Genomic DNA, 22,313 nt, shown 5'->3' with positions numbered 1-22,313 from the left:
AGAGGTATACTGGGTACCAGGTATAGTTAAAATCTCAACATCATAAATTAAGAAGGTATATGGGACAAAAGCCTTTGTCAGGTTGCCAATTTTAGAAATTTATTTTAAAAATATTTTCAAGAAAATTAACAATTTTTAACAAAATTTTAATTGGAATTTCATATATGTGAAAATTTTTTTCGACGCAATAGGAGGTTCGTGATAAATCCAGTTTCACCAAATATGCTACAGTCTGACTAAAATAAAGAAGACACCTTTGAACTGTTTTAAATGGTCACAATTACCAAAGTGATGGTATGACAAAATTTTATGAGGGTGATTAAAGCCCATGTTTAAAAATAAATATCAACTATATATTTTATAGATCTCTTTTGAAATTACAGAGCTCAAATACTCCAAAACTGTAAAAGAGTGTAAAATCCATGTTTGCTGATTAAACTAGTTCATAATAAAATAACATAAAACAGAATATGGTTTAATTAGGTACATGGTTTTTTGTCTATTAATAAATTATAACAAAATTCATTCAACAAACCAAAATGATAACAGCAGAGAAACAATATAAGTAGGATCTAAATACCTCATCAACTGAAGAGAGTACACAAACTTATTTAAATAACAAAACACTTAAAGCATACATGTTGTAAACCTTTTTGTACTTATAAATACATACTAAGCTTAATTAATATTGATTATTACACCATATAAACCTCTTAAAATTTAAATAACAGTTCATATATTCAAAAGATTGAAATAAAGAAGGAATGCATTACTATACGATTAGTAATAAGCTTACATAAATTCTAGTAACAAAATTAACTAACCAATCGGAGGAGCTGGTATCTGTGGTTGCGTTGCCGGCTTGACGGCGTGTGCGAGGAGTGCGGAATGGCATTGAACAGTGATAACACGTGGCCAAATAGACCACCTGAAAAAAATCCAAAACAAAAATTACTAATATAGTAGAATTTACATAATAACCATTTTAATAATAATAATAATAATTTACACTCGCTGAATGACTGAGTTTCTGCGGAAAAGAAAACTTAACATATTTCCTCGTACGAGGAATTTTCACATTTACAGTGTATATCGAATTCCTTCTTAAATCATACCCATCCTTGGAAAAAAAAAAAAGATTTAGATCAGCGCTGAATAATTTTATATTATATTGATCGTATCATAAATGTGTTAAGTGGGTTATTACATATCTATCAAAATAAATTACAAAACACAAATCAATAATTAAAAAGATAAGTTTAGTTCATATTAATAGGCAAAAATAATAATTATACGAATTAAGATGCCATATCCTAAAAAAAAAATGATTATTTTGAGTTTGTTAGAAAGAAAATGACTAATTTACATGCTAAACTTTACTTAACGGGTAAATAAAAACAATACGCTTAGACTTGGAATTCATTAATATTAAAATATGATCAAAAATTGAACTACAGTAATGCCTCGTAAACGTCAGTTCAATAAACGAAATCATACAGTCAATGTGCTTGCAAGTAATTCAATATAAATGCAGTATACGTGACAATTATACGCCCGTATATAGTACTTTTTTCATTCGAATTTACAGTGAAATATAACGTAAAAAAAAAAATAATAATAATAAACCGATTATAAAATGTTCAGCAATATATCTGAAGAGCCTACGATTGATAGTCCGATAGTGAAACTCTATACGTGACAAGTATGGACGCCAACGTTAAACTTTTAGATTGGCGCCTTTAATATCAAAGAAGTTTTGGGCGTAGCTATTCCATTGTTTCCTCCTCAACAAATTTTTATCTAAAAAAATTCTGCCTTCCACAATATCTATAATACAAAATACTAACGTAATACACGTTAACAAAATACTACATAATACAGTTAAAATGATCCATATCTTTAAGCTTCATAAAGGTCCACATCATTAGTTCGATCGTAAAGCAAAAGTTCACGCATGGAACAAAAATAATAAATAAATAAAAATATTGCAATTCGATAATATCTGAAAACGTTTACTTATTTTAAACTGCCACGCTATGTTCCAACTGAAAATATGTTGTACTTCCTGTTATTTATTGGCCTGAAGTCAAGTAAACTCGGACAGGCTTTGTTCTTTGCAATCATGTTTGAAAATTCTGAGATTTGAATGGTGTACAGAAATGAAGGTGATAGTCATATTTACCTAGGAAGGCTACTTACTGATAAAATCAACAGACATGCAGGAACTAGATTCAGAAAAAACTCGACGCCATAATATAGAGTTCAAAACGTTACGCAACCTTATGGAAGAATGTTTCCTTCTTTTGTTGCTGATTTAATTGACGAAAATTGAGAAAAATGGATTTAGACAATATAGCAGAGAATATTCATTGCCTCCCAATACATTAGATGTGCCAGCTGTGCCCGACCCAGAAAGTCTCCCAGAAAAATATGGGGTGGATGCACCAAACAAGTCGTTTATCAAGCGGCTGTACAAGTTCCATGAACCCACCGGGTTGGTCTAGTGGTTAACGCGTCTTCCCAAATCACCTGATTTGGAAGTCGAGAGTTACAGCGTTCAAGTCCTAGTAAAGCCAGTTATTTTTACACAGATTTGAATACTAGATCGTGGATACCGGTGTTCTTTGGTGGTTGGGTTTCAATTAACCACACATCTCAGGAACGGTCGAACTGAGAATGTACAAGACTACACTTCATTTACACTCATACATATATATCATCCCCATTCATCCTCTGAAGAATTATCTAAATGGTAGTTACCGGAGGCTAAACAGGAAAAAGAAAGAAAGTTCCATGAATGTGGCAGATGCAGCCAAAAGTGGTCGACCGAAAATGCTAACACCAAAAAAGTTGATAGATGTGGCTGCTGCACATTCTGTCAGTCCCAAGAAGTCTATGCGACGCCTATCTAGCCCAGTCTCTCTTCTTTCTTTTCCTGTTTAGCCTCCGGTAACTACCGTTTAGATAATACTTCAGAGGATGATATGTATGAGTGTAAATGAAGTGTAGTCTTGTACATTCTCAGTTCGACCATTCCTGAGATGTGTGGTTAATTGAAAACCCAACCACCAAAGAACTCCGGTATCCACGATCTAGTATTCAAATCCGTGTAAAAATAACTGGCTTTACTAGAACTTGAACGCTGGAACTCTCTCCTTCCAAATCAGCTGATTTGGGAAGACGCGTTCACCACTAGACCAACCCGGTGGGTCTATCTAGCCAGTCTGGACTCTCCATCAGTAGTGCCCACACGACATTGCGCAAGTATTTAAAAATGCATCCGTACAGAATTCGGTTATTTAAGAGTTGTTACCTGCAGACACTAGAAAACGTGTCGCTTTCTATCAGTGGTTCGTGTCGTCTGTAACGCCAGATGGGGAGGAACTCGATGATTAGTTTTGACCTGACAAGGCATACTTCCATTTTTATGGAATCGTGGAATGCACAGAATTCACGCATTTGATGTATGGAAAATCTACATCAGCTGCACGAGTCTCCTCTGCGTGGGCAAAAAGTGGGTGTTTGGTGTGCAATGTCAGTAGGTGAATCTTCACGACATTCTTTCATAGCACAGTGAACAGTGAGAACTACAGACAGATGTTGCAACAATTTATAAACATTATACCTTCCGACCGACTAGAGTGCAACAGCACTATCATTTTCTTGGATCAGTGTTTTTATGGACAAGTGATCTCGAAGGGATTGTGGCCCCCTCGGTCTCCTGACTTTTTCTTGTGAGGATACCTTAAGGATGTTGCTAACAAAACCATCCTCATACCATTCCCGAATTGCAGAGAAAAATTGAACGATGTGTAGCCCCAAATCCTCAATAAACGTTAAACAAGTGTTTAAGAGCATGCAAAGTCGTACTCAATTCTCTGAATCTCATAATGGAGACTACTTGCAACAATTATTGTAACTTACTCATTTACCCATAAGGTTACGTCAATTTTTAAATACTCTGTAGTAGGCTACCACAAACAATGTCGGCGACAAATAGGGGTAATCTATCTTCATGTTAATTCAGACTAAAATTTCACAATCCAGACATGTAGTTGTCAACGTGAACTTTCTAGTTCTAGATAAACAAATACTGCCCTATGACTTTAATGAAAGCTATTTGTGCTTTTGAAAAACCTAACTTGTCCCGTTTAATCTTGAAATTTCTTCCAAGGAAGACTATATCCAAGCTGATACTGTTCGGTATTATCAAAAACAGAAACTTGCATTTTGTGTAAACTCTTGGCGATAGATGAAAAATGAGACCCTAAACTACCAATAGTTTTCGAATGTAATCTAACAAAGATGACGCTATTTCAGTGTCATCGACCACACAAGTTACGAATCGGAATGGTTCTTCCGTTAAAAGTTAAAGTTGGAAGAAAGGCTAACCGATCTATTCAACAGAAAAAAAGAAAAGAAAAAAGAATGTTCAGAAATCCTAACAATAATTGAACTAAGAGAGATTAGTAATAATGGCAACGTGTAAAAATCCGTGCTTGATCTGTGGAGAAAATCAGAAAATTTAAACCGTTGTGTTAGAGTTGGGGGCATACATTACCTATGTAAACCCACCGGGTTGGTCTAGTGGTGAACGCGTCTTCGCAAATCAGCTGATTTGGAAGTCGAGAGTTCCAGCGTTCAAATCCTAGTAAAGTTAGTTATTTTTAAAGGGATTTGAATACTAAATCGTGGATACTACCAGTGTTCTTTGGGTGGTTGGGTTTCAATTAACCACATATCTCAGGAATGGTCGAACTGAGACTGTACAAGACTACACTTCATTTACACTCATACATATCATCCCCATTCATCCTCTGAATTATCATCTGAAAGATAATTACCGGAGGCTAAACAGGAAAAGAAAAGAAAGAAAGCATACATTATGTAATGATGAAAACTCAACTACATGTATGCGATCATTGAAAAAGAATTGTACTATTAGTGATAGTTAATTCTGTCTGTAGTTTACAGTTAAATTGCGTAACGTTTTCTAAAATTCTATTTCATTTCTTTTTTTTAAATTTATATTTTGTTTCTTAAATCAATAAGATTTTTAAACTTCATTATTTGTTGTACACGTTTAAAAAAAAGTTTCAATTTTAATATTAAAAAAAAATTATAAAACTTTTTTCAAAAAGTTTTGATTTTTAAAAATACGAGACCTGTATTTTTCCCTTCTATTTTAATGTTTAATCAATCATATGAAGCGATTTTATTTCACTCTGGCTCTAGATCAATACTGAAACACTTATACCATAAAATGTTTTGACATCAAAAAAGTTATTTAAAAAAGAAATTACCTAATCGGGTATTGCTGATTATTACTTCATTAAAAACACAGTTTGCAATAATTATGGAGGGTAACACACGATTAGATGAAAAAGTGTGTAAAATGGAAAGTAAATTTTAGTATACGCGACATAAAACTCATTTAAGTATATAATACAGTTAACGACATGTTTTACTTCAAGTTTACGCTTACAAAATATTAATAACATCTTTAGCTATTTCTTTTTCTAATAAACAATACAAATTAATTTGACGTCCACAAAAATATTTATGTCACATAAAAAAGCGGAAAATTTCAAATGCAGTAGTCATGGTTCAGCAAAACGATTAAATATGAATAAATAATAGGTAAAATTAAATACAATTTTGTAGTCCACTCACTTGATTTTCAAATACGAAGTTTTGTGAAAATCTCGCAAGATTTTCATAAATTATTTTTAAAAGAACGTGGAAAATGTATTTAAAAAAATACCAAATACGTTATATTATAATTATGAAAATTATAAATGTATAATATAGCATTATTTAAAATGTAACGCAAACAGGAACCGAGCCAAGAATATTGAGATTTTTTTCATAAAATATCAAAAGAGATCTAATCTATGACTATTGTCTCTAAACATAGCGCTCTAAGTTTACTGGAGCAATAACTAAAACAGTTGATGCCAAAACCAGACGAGGAAACATGACAGAGAAAAAACACAATTCAACATTATCATGATTGCTAACACCGCGATTCTTTTGGCAACGTTTGATTATATCTTCCTAGAAGATCGAGAGAGAAATAAAGAAAAACGAACGAGAGGGAATTATGCAGACAGACAGACAACAGACTGTTTTAAAGAAACGCCCTTAGGTCTTCAACACCACGACATACGTCTTCTATTTTACGACTGTAAGATGCCTGAGAAAACAACATATATTACTACTAGTAAAACACTCATAGAATAAATGAACAAAACTTAGACTGAAGACTGGGATAACATTAGCACTTTTTCAGAAATATTTATTTTTAAACTAGAGAAAAGCAACTGTACCCGCCTTCTACAGCCGCCTCAACTAAAAACGAAACCAAATAAGTAATAAATTAAACAGTTAATTTCAGAGAATCTATTTTTTTAATATTATTATTTATAAGAAATTATTATCATTTTACTAACAGCTTATATCTTATTAAAATTCTTCAGATTTTAATGTCAAGGATTTATCGACATTTAGTTGTTTTTGCTGTAAATATAATAGCTGTTTTTTGCTCTTAAAATACAAATATTTCGTATCTTAGCGAAATGTTAGCGGTCCTGACAGGTACACGATTTAAAAAATTTAATATAGATCAAATATTAATCTATAGTAGCAACTATAGCTAGATTCATTTTTGTTTTAATTATCAAAATTTTGAACCGCAGTATTTTCCACTCTCGCTAAAGATTACTTTTTGCATTTATACTGCAATAATTAAAATGCGTAAAATAAATTTTGTTTAATTGTTGTAACTAAACAGAAAAAGAAACACTTATTTTAAAATTATAATACGATATGAAGTACTGTAATTAATCTTCAATTTTTTTATCAGATACAGTGTTTAAAATAAAAATTAGGATAATAAAAAAAAAGTCAATAACGAAAACACCTTCGCAGAAGTTGATCTTTATTTAAATGAACATACCAATAGGAAAATATTTTTAAAACAAGAAAGAGAAACAAGAGGTATATATTAAAAATTAAAAAAACACGACTGCCAAAAAAACCATTGCTGTTTCTTTAATACAGATAGATAATTACTATTGTAGGATAACTGAAGATCGTACGGGTAACAATTTTGTATATAGTATATTTTTTATATTTTTTTAAACATATGTATATACATCCTATTACACTCCCGGTAACGTAAGGATTCCAATGCGGGATCATTCACTAAATCTGTTCAGCCGTTGATATGCTACGGTGGAACAAACATATATATACATCCTAAATACATAAATTAGTAAAGCCTAATTCTGAGCATATCTGTTTATTTTATTCTGGTTTGGTAACGTCGTGATTTTGTATTATACTAGCAAATACCCCGTTTGAATTTTGAAAATCGGAAGATTGTTTACAAATAAATTATAACAGCACCCCATTGCATTATCCAAAACACCGCCCCATGGCCACCCCGTTTGTACCAGTTGATGGTGATGATTTGTGTAGCCTCGCATCACCTCACCACTCTAGCCTCGCACGCAGTCTCCAAGGGAAGCCCATTATTATCAAACAGATTTTTTAAATTTATTTTAACGTAAATTTAATTCTCTTATTTTTGTAATATTATTCAATCTATTAATTCGAATCATTTAGTTCAAATCCAGCTCACACAGTGACAGAGGGTCACAGTTCATTAATTCAATTCAGTAAAGTTCGTGCTTCAACTGGCAAATCTCCACTACTACATATACATATTCATATAGCCTATGACACTTCCGGTAACATACGGATTCCAACGCTGGGTCATACATCTAAATCAGTTCAGCCGTTGAGCTCCTACGATGGAACAAACATATATAGGTGCATACACCCTATACACATTACATTTCTTTTTGGACAGTCGTGTAAATAAAGAAATAAGCAAGAAATATTATTTCAGCACACTAGAAATAACTAAACAGACTACCAGTAATAAACTCATTTTTAAAATATTTTTAATTACTTTTTGGTTTTAATTTTTTTTAATACATACACAATCTTGTTTTTTCACTATTTGTTTACAGTCGCATCATCGATAAGTGATTAACGACTTAAATAAAACTAACTGTTTGTAAGTAATTAATAATTATAAATAAATAATTAATAAATACAAAATATTGGATAACAAATATCAAACAGGAATATGACCACTATTTTCATTAAGCACACAGAATTTCGTAAGAGATCTCCACGTAAGCAAAATCGCTAAATTGAGTTCATCCCACTAACGCAGAAAAACCGCAACAGTCTTTTGATTCATCACTTTCAGGACTGGGAAAATATTTTGGTACCTTATTCAGTAAAATTGGTTAACATTTTTTATGCCGCTACTAAGTACAAGCATACAACTGCAAGTACAAAAAACGTCGTACACAAATGTACACAAAATCATCGTCAAATAAATTTATCTCCTCCTTTAAATAAATTACAATAACTCATTTTTTTAATTCCAAAACGTATTTGATATAATTACATACATAGAATATTACGAGTTTACCTTCTTAATACTTAATTTTTTTGTGTTATAAATCAATACACATTTTCGAAAAATAATTTTAGTACCGTACATTTTTTATAAATTATAGAAATTTAAAAAAAAAATTTATTGTAACAATCAAAAGAATATATTTTAACAAACCTGTAGAAATATCAATTTATTGATAAAATTGCGCACTATCAGCAAGAAAAAACGTAATTAACTTTCTTATATATAACAAAAATATGTCATTTCGATTTCTTTCTTTTTTTCAAAGTTAATTAAGGAGAAACTCGGAAAAATTGCTCGTTTTTCTTTTACTTTTCATCTAATTTTCTTCTAATAGTTTTATTTTTTCGTAACATGCACAAATCGCCTAATTTTCTAATAGTCAGTACAGTGATCTTTACCAAAGTCTGTTAACCGTACTAAATATAACCAACTAAAACTTTCTTAATCGATAAAATATTTCATAATGTTTTTACATTTCTCAGAGTGTAAATGAATATCAACGAAGGTTAAACAATTGACTTTGTTAAGTATCAATAAAACATATTTATTAAATCAAACATTTTATTTTAATCGCTATTGTTTTCTTGTTTTACAATAGAGCAAATTTGTTCAAGGAGCATAATCATCTGCCTTATTGTAAAGCATTTGTTTCTTTATTTTAAATTTTTATTTACAGAACAGCGGTTCAACGAATGCATAAAATAAAGCATTTTTTACAATAAGAACGATTACGACACTGGTACTGAGGAAGACGATCGATTAATTGCACAGTTCATTTTCATGTCTTACTTTTTTTAACTTAAAATGAAGTAACATACCATTTGTACGTGTACAATCCAAAAACAATAGGACAAATGTTTATTTAATTTCTATAGATTTAATGTCCTATAAATTCAACGGATGTCAATAAATTTTTATAAGTACTATAAAAAATTTACTTGAAAAAAGTGTTAAATTTTACACGGAAGGTTATTCGTGAAATAAATACAGTTTTGAGTTAAAATCAACTTATCGCTTTACCTGGCATTTAAACTGGATTTAGCTTCTATAACATTGTATATAAATAATCACACACAAGAGATAAAAACTGCATATTTCCTTAATGATACACACAAGAAACGTCACACGAATTTACCGAGAAATGTCAAGATTAGATTGTATCTGCCTTGTTAACAATGACGATTGTAATCTTGTGATAACGGTTTTTGCTTTTGGTTTTTTTACTGAAACAAAAATTTTACTCTTTATCTAATTACAATTAAGGAGACAACACAGTAAAAGGTAAAAATGGTTTTATCAGTTTTTTAACTTAAAATTATCAATATCAGTAAGCGTTTTATATATGCTTCGCATGTAATTAATTGCATTATTAATTATTGTGCTGTAAGATTTTTATTCAGCTTGAAAAAAAACAGACATGTTCAAATTTTCAAGCCGAACTTCTATGCAGACAATTATTTTTTTTTACAAAACTGCTTATTTCCTTGAAAGGTGGACATTTTAACTCCAATACTTTCTAAGAAAATTGAATAACCAGTGAAATTGGAAAAAAATGCTTATTTGGCTACTATCTTTCACGATCAGAGTTGTAGAGAAGATCGAATAGGAGAGTTTCCGTCGCCAAGCCGCTGCTACTGACAATTGAAAGCGTAGTCCTGGCGCAACCTTGGTTGTACTATGCCTTTTCTTGGACAATGGATGGGCATTGCACAGTGTTCGTAACGGGATACTGCGGAAGTACATCTATGACAACCATCAGTTCAGTATCTCTTGCATTTTAGAGAATGTGAAGATCAAAACGCGTTCGAATCTCAGTAAATTGTTAAATTACTACACGTGAAAAATAAAAGACATATAACAACAAAATTTATAAACTTTGCCACATAATCAGTTTACATACTTACCAAAGTTATTAGCAAAAAAAACCTACATATTAAATAATACTTAAACCGCTGCTTAAACTGTCATGTTTAAGCGTACGCGAAAGCAAAGTAACTAATTTAACCGTACTTTAAAAACCCGTTTTGAAAATATTTTTTAACATCTTGAAATTCCTTAACGTTTTCAATTACACATTTTTTTAAAGCCTTTTAGCTCTTTTGCCCGCCGGGCTAGTCTAGTGGTCACAAATCAATTGTTTAACAGCTGATTTTCGAAGTCGAAGATTCAGAGGTTCTAATCCTAGCATAAGTTAATTTCTTTTATACGAATTTGAATGCTAGACATTGGGTCCGGTGTACTATAGTATATGGGATTTAATTGACTACAAGTCTCAGGAACGGTCGGCCTCAATCTGTACAAGACTACACCTCATTTACATGTTACACATAACATCTTTCGGGATGGGGGTGATGATTGCTTATTGTTCACTGTTGAGCAGATTGCAATATATACAACAGGAAAATATTTTGGCTCTTTTTAGCAGCCTATCCCTAGTTTCGCACTCTCCTGAAAATAAACTTAAACAAACAGTCTCTTATATGATATGAAGTTCGTAAGTATAACAATATACAAGATCATACAAAACTAGAAATCTTAGGTTGTCTTCCTCTCCGAAGTGGTAGCGACTTTAATCTTCATTCAGAAATCTCTGGGTTCGAATCTCGATCAAGGATGGCATGTTTCACAGGCTAAAAAATATATACTTCACCATAAAATTTAGGGTGATTCTAACTAGATCAAAATCTAGCGAAGAAAATAAAAGTGAACGATCTGAGACGATAACCAGTAATATACTTTCGAACTGGATATCAACATTTTTATTATTATTATATAGCTTAGTTTGACAAAGCAAGCCTAGCGAGCATTGAAATACGCAAATTGGCCGAAATTTAAATCTACAGTTTCAAGTAAAAAGAAAATTTAATTATTTTTTAGATTATATCTTTTAATGTATGAATATAAAGTAATTTTCGTTAAAGAAAAATAGGTTCAAAAACTAAACGTCAGACGATAAGAGAATCTTACCTCTATCACTAGATACAACAAACAATACATTTTTAATTCTAAAACCGTACACTTTGAAACTGTACTGTAAGCATTTAGTTTATAAATTAAACTGCAACAAAGAACTGGTTGAAGAAACCTACCACGCCTTCAGTAATTAAGAAATAGTAATAATAAAGTTAATTTTTATAGATTAACTTTTATTTTGATTTTATACATTTTTAGAGGACTATTTATATATGTCCAATAAAATCATTATTTTTAGCAGTTGTTAGATACATTTATAAAAATATTGCCCGTTGTATGTACATTACGCATTATTATGCATTATGTATGGTGTAACTGGCATAAATAAAATAGTTCTTTAGGACTATGTAGTTTACGTTTAACATTAGCAGAGTTACTTGTAACTACGATCGCTAGTATGATTTACTGCACGATTATAATTTCTGTCTTTAAGGCGATTACCTTGGTTTTTGATTCCCATTTTAAAATTATTTTTTTTATCTGAAAGGCACGCGTCCTGTTTGAGACACCAAATTGTGTAAGAATAAAGAACGGCAGGACAACGGAATGAGGAACAGGGCGGAAAATACATTAAAGAAAGGCGATAAAATATTGTATAGGATAGGATAGGTGATAAATCAGTAAGCTGCAGAGGGCGGAGCGTCAATTGAACTCTGACCCGTGCATTAATAATGAAGAGAAAAGAAAAGGATTAATGAACACTAAACTGGAATATAATTCTGACTGAGAGTGTTGTAATAATTGATGGCACAACTCTTTCGTTTCTAACTTTCAACCCTACCCACCGTTTAAGTTCTTTCATGCTCATTTCTATCCTCTTATTTTTCCCCCTATCCATCTTCGGATACCTATTTGAAATTTGCTTCTTTGTTTCAAAATAATGAACTGATATCCGAGATCAACACAGAGCTCGTGAGTATTATGGACAACGAAGATTTGTCCATAATAGACAACTCTTTAACACCTCGTCGAGTTTTGAAGCATTTTATAACCGATGAGTAAAATGGCGATGATTTTATTAAACATTTTGAGTGGCAAGAAAAATTTATATAAAATATAAAAATGACATATTGTTTGTTACAACGAAGCTAAAACTTGTCTTCTTATTGATTCAAACTAGTATTAATTAAAATGTTTTTTTATTAAGTTCACTCGAGGTATCAGAAAAAACATTAATAAAAATTAAAACCCGCTTCTTACCAATAAAATACCACAAAAAAATAATTTCGAGCGCTTTCGGTACACATCAGTTTGTTTTAAAAATTTCTTCGGCTTCAAGTTTTTTGATTAATTTTAAATATATTATATACATTTTATTTCGTAAATAGCGAAACGCTCACGTTCTCATTCTATTTTATATATATAGATACACATTTGTATTAAACTTTGTTGGTAGAGGTAGTTTCTAAATGTTATGAATATTTCTATATTAATTATTTAATCGTATGAAACGTAATAAGACAACAATGAGATTACGTACAAAGCAATATTATACATTGGTGAAAAATTCCATAATCTTATGCAATACAAAAATCGCAAAATACAATCACAAACCAAGGAAAGCTAGGTCAGAGGTAGAGAATTTTTGACAAGTTCATTAACACCTTATATCTGCTATGTTTTCTGATATTCGGGTATCAGCAACGGCATTATAATTAATGAAATGCATAACGTGAATGAAAATTGATTTATAGAAACAGTTCAATTGTGGTTTTAACACTGCTTTATTAAACGGAATATTTTTATTTTCTAACAAATTAATTACGTCACTTTTGTTATTTGAATTCGGAGGCTTCTCTAGAAGTGAAGTGTGGTATGGCAATTATAGATAACAACCGCTACTGGAGAGGAATGACCAGGAATTAATTTTTGAGATGCCCACTTCACAAAACTGTTTTTGTTGTTGACGCTGTCGTGATTATCACCGCTTTTTGAACTCGTTTTCCAAGTTAACATCGCGTTAGGAATGAACTCCATTTCTCCTCCAGCGTGAATTATGATTAACCAATCACCTTTATTAATCGGAATTTTTACTACTGCACCATTGACATCCGCCCACGTTTTTTTAGTTGAATGGGACGTTAAAATGTACTACTCGTCCAAATAAACAATGGAAGAATTCTCTTTTCTGAAATCGGTAATTTTTCTTAAATATCTTCCACCGGATGTATTCTTTCTCAAACAAAGGTTTCCTGCTTATTATCAGTTTTATATCACTTAAACCCTAAGGTTGGCTGCTGATGTTGTTCTAGAACCTTTAAATTGATTATTGTTTTGAAGTTCTTCATGTAATTTTTTTAATTTAGGCATTTTTTTGCATGAAACTCGTTCGTTAACTGTTCTTTTTACAACGCCTTAATTAAAACTCTCTAATCCACTAACTAACTGATCTTGAACATTTTTTATACCTATTTGGTGTGTGAATAAGCACGACTGCGATTTATATTTAAGAAGATCCTGCTTTTCTTTTCGAAGTTATATTGAACTTGTGATCTTGAAATTCCACAATCTGCAGCAGTTCATATGAACATTTTTGAATGCGTATTAAATTTTTGTCATCTAATTTTCTTAACTTTAAAGCTTCTTTCTTCATAAAATCTTATACATTATCAACTATTTTACGAGCTTAACTACGTAGGTTTTTATATACTTAACTATCGATTTAAAATTTGTCATTGCAAAGAAATTCACTAACAAAAAACGCAAAACACAAAAAAATTCATTAATATAAATAAAAACATTAACTAACACGGCACACATTACAGGACACAACTCTACCACCTGTACCGGGATACGCCAAGAATTGAACTAAATCAGTTTATTGAAAATGAAACGTAAAAATAAAAAATAATTATAATAATGAATAAATATATTTTACCAAATATCATTAATAAATAATTAATATAAATAAGCTATTAAAAAATAATTATAATTTGTAGGGTATAGGCCTATTATTTAATGATGATGTTTATTATTATAAACACCATCAACAATAATAATACCCAAATAAAAGTGCATATAAATATAACTCAGATGAAATATTTTTACTCACGACGGAACGGAGACTGTATATGCGTTTGGGGTAAGAGGTATGTGTGTTTGTTTGTATATCTGTTACAATCTTCATAAAAAAACGACTGGACCGATTTCGATGCGGTTTGTTGCATTACATAGGTATCACCTAAGAGCAGTTTCTTAGTTTAGTTTATGGTTAAAAGCCGCCACGGAGCCCTGCAGTAGATATGTTTCTTCAAAACGGCTTTTAAATGTTTCTTCTATAGTTGTCCCAGCGAATCTAGAGCTTGTGACGACACGTGCTGAAATCTCATTATATTATTCTTTTCCAAAACATTATTTTTGCGCATAATTACTGTTTTTATTTCATTTTTCGACTTATAAACAATACATTTATGTTATCGTGTGTTCAATTCTTTCCATTTGAATTGATTACATGTATAAAAATGATTAATGCTCAATCTTGTAAATAATAACAATTCCTTAACCAATGACTTTGCTCTGATGGTATTACATACAGGCCTACAAAAATTTACACATGCAGTTAGAAATGATGTCTTTCGTCACGATTATACTTAGATCCGTCGTTCGTAGTACACAATGTGTGAATAAAGAAATAAACTTTAGTCTAGTTTATATCATATTCAGTGAAGGTATTCGGATAGCGTTTTTGTGTAGTCATATCATTTTATAATTACTCATAATTTTTCGCAAATTTTTTTGTAATGTTATTTTTTTTGTTCGTGTGTTATTAGTGCGGTTTGTCATGGCAAAATTTAAATCCGTACTTCAGAAAAAACTTAAGGAGTCAAGCACGTGAAATTACCAATAACGTTTATAATTTTATGAAAAAAGAAGCTGTAAAAGTAGGTAAATTAACTGACGACAAATATAAAATTGGCATTCAAAAATGCGAAGAAAGAAGTGCTGCTGCTTTTGGGATATATCAAGAACACAGGTTCAAAAACTGAGAAGAGAAAAAAAGACATGAATCCTCAATCAACAACATCCCAATAGTGTTTTCAGCACGCCGAAAAAGTATAAAAGACGTTCAAAACCTGTCAGTGGACTGGAGAGTTTTGATTTAGGTGTAGTACAGTTAATGAATTTCATTCAAAGAAGAATGAATTACCTACTTTAAAAAAATAAGACAAGAACTTCAGTCATCTACTTATTTTAAAGGCAGTGAATCAACTTTAGCTGTTATTTTGAAAGAGTTAGGTTTCAAATGGCGTAAAACTGAAAATAACAGAAAATGTTTTTTGAGAAATCCGATATCAGGTGAAAGAGAATTGAACATTTGCAGGCAATGGCTGTGTGCAGACAAAACAATGCTACATTTGTCTATTTCGATGAAACGTGTGTTTTAAGTTCGCATTGTTCGACAAAGTTTGATGGTATTGTTGAGGGACTGCATGTGCCGATGGAATTTACTTTAAAAAAAAATACAAAAATTTCGGGCTATCGAAGTCAATAAAAATAACTTTCTCAATACTTTATTGATAAAAATAATTTGGTTTGTTGCACAAATACTGATGAGTTTATGTTGCACTTAGGACAAGTTTATAAACCTGAGGATTGACGCCTTTTCATAGATTCGTCCGAGTATAATTTAACGGTGGTTGTACTACACAACGGTAACAAATATCCTTCGATACCAATCGCTTATGGTATTAATTTGAAAGAGACATACGATGTTATGAAAGATGTTCTTCAAAAAATAAATTATAAAAACATACCTGGAACATATCCCAACCCCTTAGGGGAAGACACCTGCCTAGTAACGTTCCGGTAGCCACACCTCCACCCCCGTTCGTAGCCCTGTTGGGCTTTAACGGAAGTCGTCTATCGTCCTATGACTTTTTACACCTCATAGTAGTAAGCCTGGCCTCGTTGGGATGCCACCGATGTAAATGCTTCGGTAGACATTTGCATCGATGATTTAATAACTCAGTCTTTGCCTTCGCTGTAGGCCTCATCCGGACATCTTGAATGTCATACATCGTATCCCTCTGAACTAGCTAACCGAGCTCGCGGAAGCGCGAACCCCACCTCTAGTTCTACTTATTATGTGCCAATTTCGTGAATGTCTCTTAACTCGAGGCAAATTAAACACAACATACCACCAAAAATGTTGATCGCAACAACGGAATTTAGTCGTAGTTCCCTTAGTAAACTCAGCTTTAGTTCAAACCCCAGAATACCTGGAACATATGTGGTGATTTGAAAGTTATAGCTATTTTGTTAGGCATGCAGTTAGGCTATACTAAGTACATGTGATTTCTTTGCGAATGGGACAACCGAGCTAGGGATAAATATTATATTATCACAGAGTGGAAGAAACGAGACAACTTAACTCCAAATGGGAAAGCCTTAACTCCAAATTCGTGAAGCCTTAGTTGAACCCAAAAAAATATTTTTACTCCCCCCTCTCCATATCAAGCTAGGACTAATGAAAAATTGTGTAAAGACAATGAAGAAGGATAGTCCCGGATTTTAGTACATCAAGCAGAAATTTCCGAATGTAAGTGAAGGAAAAATCAAAGAAGGAATATTTGTCGGTCCTCAAATAAGAGAGTTAGTCAAATATGATGTATTTAACTCCACGTTAAATAATGTAGAAAGTGAAGCTTTGGCTTCATTTAAAGACGTTTGCAAAAATTTTCTCGGCAAACAAAAATCCTACAATTACCACGATATTGTTAATCAACTTCTTACTTCAAACAGGATTATGGGATGTAATATGTCTTTGAAAATACATTTCCTCCACTCACATCTGGGTTTTTTCCCGTACAACCTCGTAGACGTCAGTGACGAACACGATGAACGTTTCCAGCAGGACATTTCGGTAATGGAAAGCCGCTATAACGGGAAATGGAATACTAACATGGTAACCGATTACTGTTGGACATTAATTCGGGATGTGCCTGAGGCTATTTATAAAAGAAAAGCATCAGCAAAATCATTCTAACACACGTATGGCCATGCAAAATGATAAATTTTACAGATTTTAACTATATTTTCCCTTAATTTTTTTTTTAATCTTAATTTATTTAAATCTAAGGATAATAAAAAAAAATTGTATTTATAGATCTGTAATGTACTCAAAAAAGCAATTCAAAAAATGGTATCACAGAAACATTAAAAAAATGTTTTTTTGTCTATCAGTGTAATTTGCGCTGGTTAAGTAAACTAAACTTTCATCATAATCAGCCTATAAACTTACTATTGAGCACTGTCCTACTAATATTTAAAAAGTAATAAATAAAAACCCTTAAAAAACGTGAAATAATTTATTAACTATATTTTTACCTTATAATTTTCTGTGACATCGTGATATTGTCTGTGACAATAAAATTTAAGATTTTAATTGACCGTCGTGCGTGACCCGCAGTCTACGGGTCACGCAAGACGGTCAATTAAAATCTTAAATTTATTTATCTAAGACAAATAAGGTTTATTTATCTTCATAGTCACGCACGACGGTTAATCGATATTTTACATTTTATTGTGTTAAAAACAATATCACAATGTTACAGGATTATAAAGTAAAAATACAGTTATTTAATAATTCACCTTTTTAAGATTTTTTCGTCGTGGGTTTTAAAAATTTTTAATTTAATTTTTTTGATAACTATTATTCGTATAAAATGGTCATTCATTGTATGAGGCATCTGATCAAGGGAGTGTAATAATAATCTACTAATCCAAATATAAACTATTCGTTTTTGTTCTGTATACAGTAGAAATATTTATTGGTACGCTAAATATTTTTAAAGAAATTATTATTTGAAATTAAAAAAATGGTAATAAATTTTAATTGTGGAAAAAGTTTTGCTATTTATGAAAATAGTTAAACCTGTACTGCAGAATATTCGGTTTCTGAATGACCTTAATGTTACGAGAAAAAAGTAATATGCCTTGCACAGCGACTGTCTTCCTCGTGCAAGCAAGCTTTTATTTTCAATCCTCACATTTGGCTAAGGCAAGACAACTAAATTGTAATTTTAGGAGGGGTGGATATTTGGTGGCAGATGTAGAAGTGAAGAGGAAAATGTTACGAATGATAGATGAAACGTTCGCAAATTCATACCATTCAACCGTCTGGTTGAATGAGATTCCATAATTAGAGTACGTTAATATTATTCGTCGGAAACTAAATCTTACTGCAACTAATACTTAAATAGATTTTTATTTTCCTTTACGTAATTATTTATTCGTTTCGCTAACAATGGAAATTTCTTCAGTCTGTTGATAATTACTAGCTCAGTAAAATCTTAACTGAATCCATTTTAGCAGATGAATGCGGTAAAGCTCAAATTACGTTAAATGAATGTACTTTTTTACAGCGCAAAAAAGCCTTCCAAATAGATTCCAGAAAAATAGAATAATTTTATGTAACATTAATTCTTTGAGAAAAACTCAAATAATAAAAATATTCGATTGCTATAAACAAAAATCTATCTAACAACGTAATTATATTAATTTTACAGATGATATTTACCGATAATTTTTCTAGTACAACCTAGTATTATTTTTGCTTGAGTATCACGACAATCTTTAAGTATCGTGATAAACTGCTGACGTTTTACTGATTTTAATTTTAAGCAACCGTAAATTATGAGAATTGTTGAACAACTTGTTTGAACAAAATCTTGAATTCATTCACAACATAAGATACAAATCAACTACATACAGCGTAATGTGAGATATGTACACGTACAGCGCACTCAAGTAGTTTGATTTTAAATATTTAAATACTAAAGATAAGAGTCGAACTGAATTATTAAAAAACCGTACATAGTCATTTTGAAAAATACATCGAAAGTATTGATTATTTTGCTACAATGTGATGCTCAGTGTTTGACAACAGGCTGCCGGAGTGAAGAAATCAGTAAAAAGTTCATCGCTGTAAAATATTAACTGGGTTATGATTTGGGGTGTTTCTATATGAACATATAATTGCTATGAGTGTTTAATTCGGTATCGTTTTGTAAATTTTCTTTTGGTGGCGGTGCTTTAGGTTCTCGACAATAAATATATATTAACCATTAAAAGTTACTCTAACGTAATAGAATTTCCTAGGATTCACTTTTTTTTCTCGTGTATGTATTCTTTACCCTTATTAAAATTATAAGCTACTACATGTAAAAAGCAATAATTAAACATTTACAATTGAAAATAATAAATATGTATAGACTGTCCCAATCAGATGAAACGTTGCTGAAATCGACAATCAAATATTAAACATTAAGTAATAATTTAGTAGAAGGAGTGCCGTTTGCTGCCTGCTGGTGCTGCAGACATGTCCACAGAAGCGCGCCGTAATAAATATTCCGATCACTACTACCACTCCTGTTTGACACCCCTCCCTCTTTACAGGCCACTAATTCTACTGCCGCTGTCCGCTATCTGTCGCATGCAGTAAATTAATTCATTTCTTTTACTGTTCTTTCTTTCGTTATTCGTTTATTTATTCGCATTATAAAAGAATAACATGAGAGTCGACACCTTTAGCTTGCAGATTTGAATGCACTTAATTTCACCAACACGGATAATTATTATCTATTCATTTACCATACACCTATATTCAGAGACGTACGGCGTTTAATAAACGAGTACCGTTAAACCACGCGTTTGAGTGACCAACAGAACTTTATTCTAACTCAACAGATTGGTGAAATAAAAAACGAATCCGTAAATCTTTACTCGATACATCATAAATAGCAGTTGTAATCTGTTATACTTATTTCAACTTGAAACTGTCAGGATGAGGTGTAGAATTTCAATACATATTTATTTCCATCTTTGATCAGATATCGCCAGCTTATGTCCGTTTAGCAATTAAAATGAAACAATATACTCAATATTATTCAACGGTTCAGATTTTATTCTCAAATATTAAGCAAAATAAAAACTTTTAGCGTGTAATATTATAATTTTTAGATGAAATAAAGTTAGCATACCATATAAGATTACACTTTCATCGGACGATTATTGTTTTATCTGTTTCAAATCGTCAGTACAAGAATAACACTCGTAAATTGATGTCATAACTGCAGTATCCTAAGGAAAAATTTATTTTGTTGTTCATTTTCTTAGTACTGACATTTTCATCACGGTTATTTCTAATTATAAAATTTGTTTTTATCATTGAAATCATTATTACAAGAATTTGACTCGATTTGTTGCCGCCACTAAATCTTAACATTTTATTTAATCGGCATTATAAAGAATTTACGATTTTCGGTATTATAGGGAATAATTTATATATTAATAATAAAAGATTTAAACAAATGTTGAACAAAAATAAACGTTTTTCGTGTAGACAACGTAAGGTCGTTCACAGTATTTAGTAATGCTTACTTAGGACTTTTTGAGTAGTTCCTACATTAACACTATTCAGCTGTTATATTTCTTCAGTAATTGAATCGGCTCAAATATATTTTGTATTTTTTGAGGTGTCCAAATGTTCTAAAAATAAAAACACTAATTATCCATAAGTATTTTAATAGTAATGATTTAATGTATTACATTCATAAAGATTAGTCAATAAAAACGTTAGACGCCAAAATAAATAAAAAAATCGTCACAAAACAGTAAGCGGCATGAAAAACAAATAAATAAAATTATCTTGACTAAAGTTTGATGGTAAATATTGGTGTAAAGGAATAGAACGAAGCCTACGGTAACTATAATAACGGACCTGAATGCTCATTTCCCACCACTGCGATGACGTAACAATAGTGGTCAAACTGAACTTGAGAGCCAGTATTCGTTTACGTTCTACCCTGTCTGTCTGTTTAATTAGTTTTTTCCATGTGTGACTAAAATAACTTTAATACAGTATTTTTTGAATTCTAACTTTATTTCTCAATAATTTAATAACGCTTTAATTATACTAGTAATTATCTAGTTTAACAATGTATTGCAATACTGTTAAACAATTTCACACATGAATTTTACTTAAGCAAATGTATAAGCTTATTGCAATTTTGCAGGAAAATTTAAAAACTAATATATTTTTTTCACAAATTTAAATACTAAGTAACAAATTACATATATCCTAATTGTATAACGTAGTGTGCGTTGTTATTAACTCGCCTTTGTGTTTAGAAAAATCTTTCTTAGACACCTTACAACTCTTAGTGGAATTCTAGGATGAACTAGATATCTGAACACGCGTCCAACACAACAGTCACTACTTCGAAGGAACAGTCTTCTAAAGGTGGCAAAACAGATCCGGACTAATCAATAAATCAAGTTTTGAGGCAGGTCGATAAACGATTATTGACATTTTATCATATTTTCCTTTTGTAAAAATTAGACGCTATTTTACTTAAGCATTGAGACGAAAGTAATAAAAAAAATCGGCAAGTATAGGCAAGCACCGACGCCCTGTACCATTTAATACTGATCCAAACGTTTCATTACGGTGCACGTGACCATCTAAATTAAATTTTGGTGAAAAAAAAAATGGTTATTTAAATAAATTACTTTTTAATTTTACATTTGCATAATTTTATAACATGAATTAAAACTCGTCGATTAGATGAATGATCACCCTCATAAAATACATTACTGATGATAGCATCAGCTGCTCGGTAATCCTGCAGGTACAAAATTCTGAATCTTGGATTCGTATAAGTTGATTAATTTAATTCTCAGTCACTAGTTCTCAGTAATATCGTACCTCATTCTATATAGCACTTCATCTTAGGTTCAATAGGTTAAGTAACGATATTCATCTTTCTCACTATTTAGAACATATTCTTCAGTATCATCTTCTACATTAAGTCCGATAAGAGAAGCGTCTCCGTAG

The 22,313-nt window shown here is 31.3% G+C and overlaps 1 protein-coding gene across 4 annotated transcripts in view; it reads right to left on the bottom strand.

Annotated features, from left to right (window-relative positions):
• The window catches only part of LOC142329589 (uncharacterized), a 536,070-nt gene that overhangs the window by 19,994 nt on the left and 493,763 nt on the right, over positions 1–22,313 (bottom strand). For all 4 annotated transcript variants that reach the window (XM_075374308.1, XM_075374323.1, XM_075374299.1 and 1 more), the window contains one exon: positions 825–928. In XM_075374308.1, the coding sequence (XP_075230423.1) occupies positions 825–928 (104 nt within the window). The remainder of the gene's footprint in view (positions 1–824; positions 929–22,313) is intronic.

This window comes from Lycorma delicatula, chromosome 1 (assembly GCF_047948215.1).
Source record: "Lycorma delicatula isolate Av1 chromosome 1, ASM4794821v1, whole genome shotgun sequence".
Lineage (NCBI taxonomy): Eukaryota > Metazoa > Arthropoda > Insecta > Hemiptera > Fulgoridae > Lycorma > Lycorma delicatula.
This window is presented reverse-complemented; position numbering and strand designations above follow the sequence as displayed.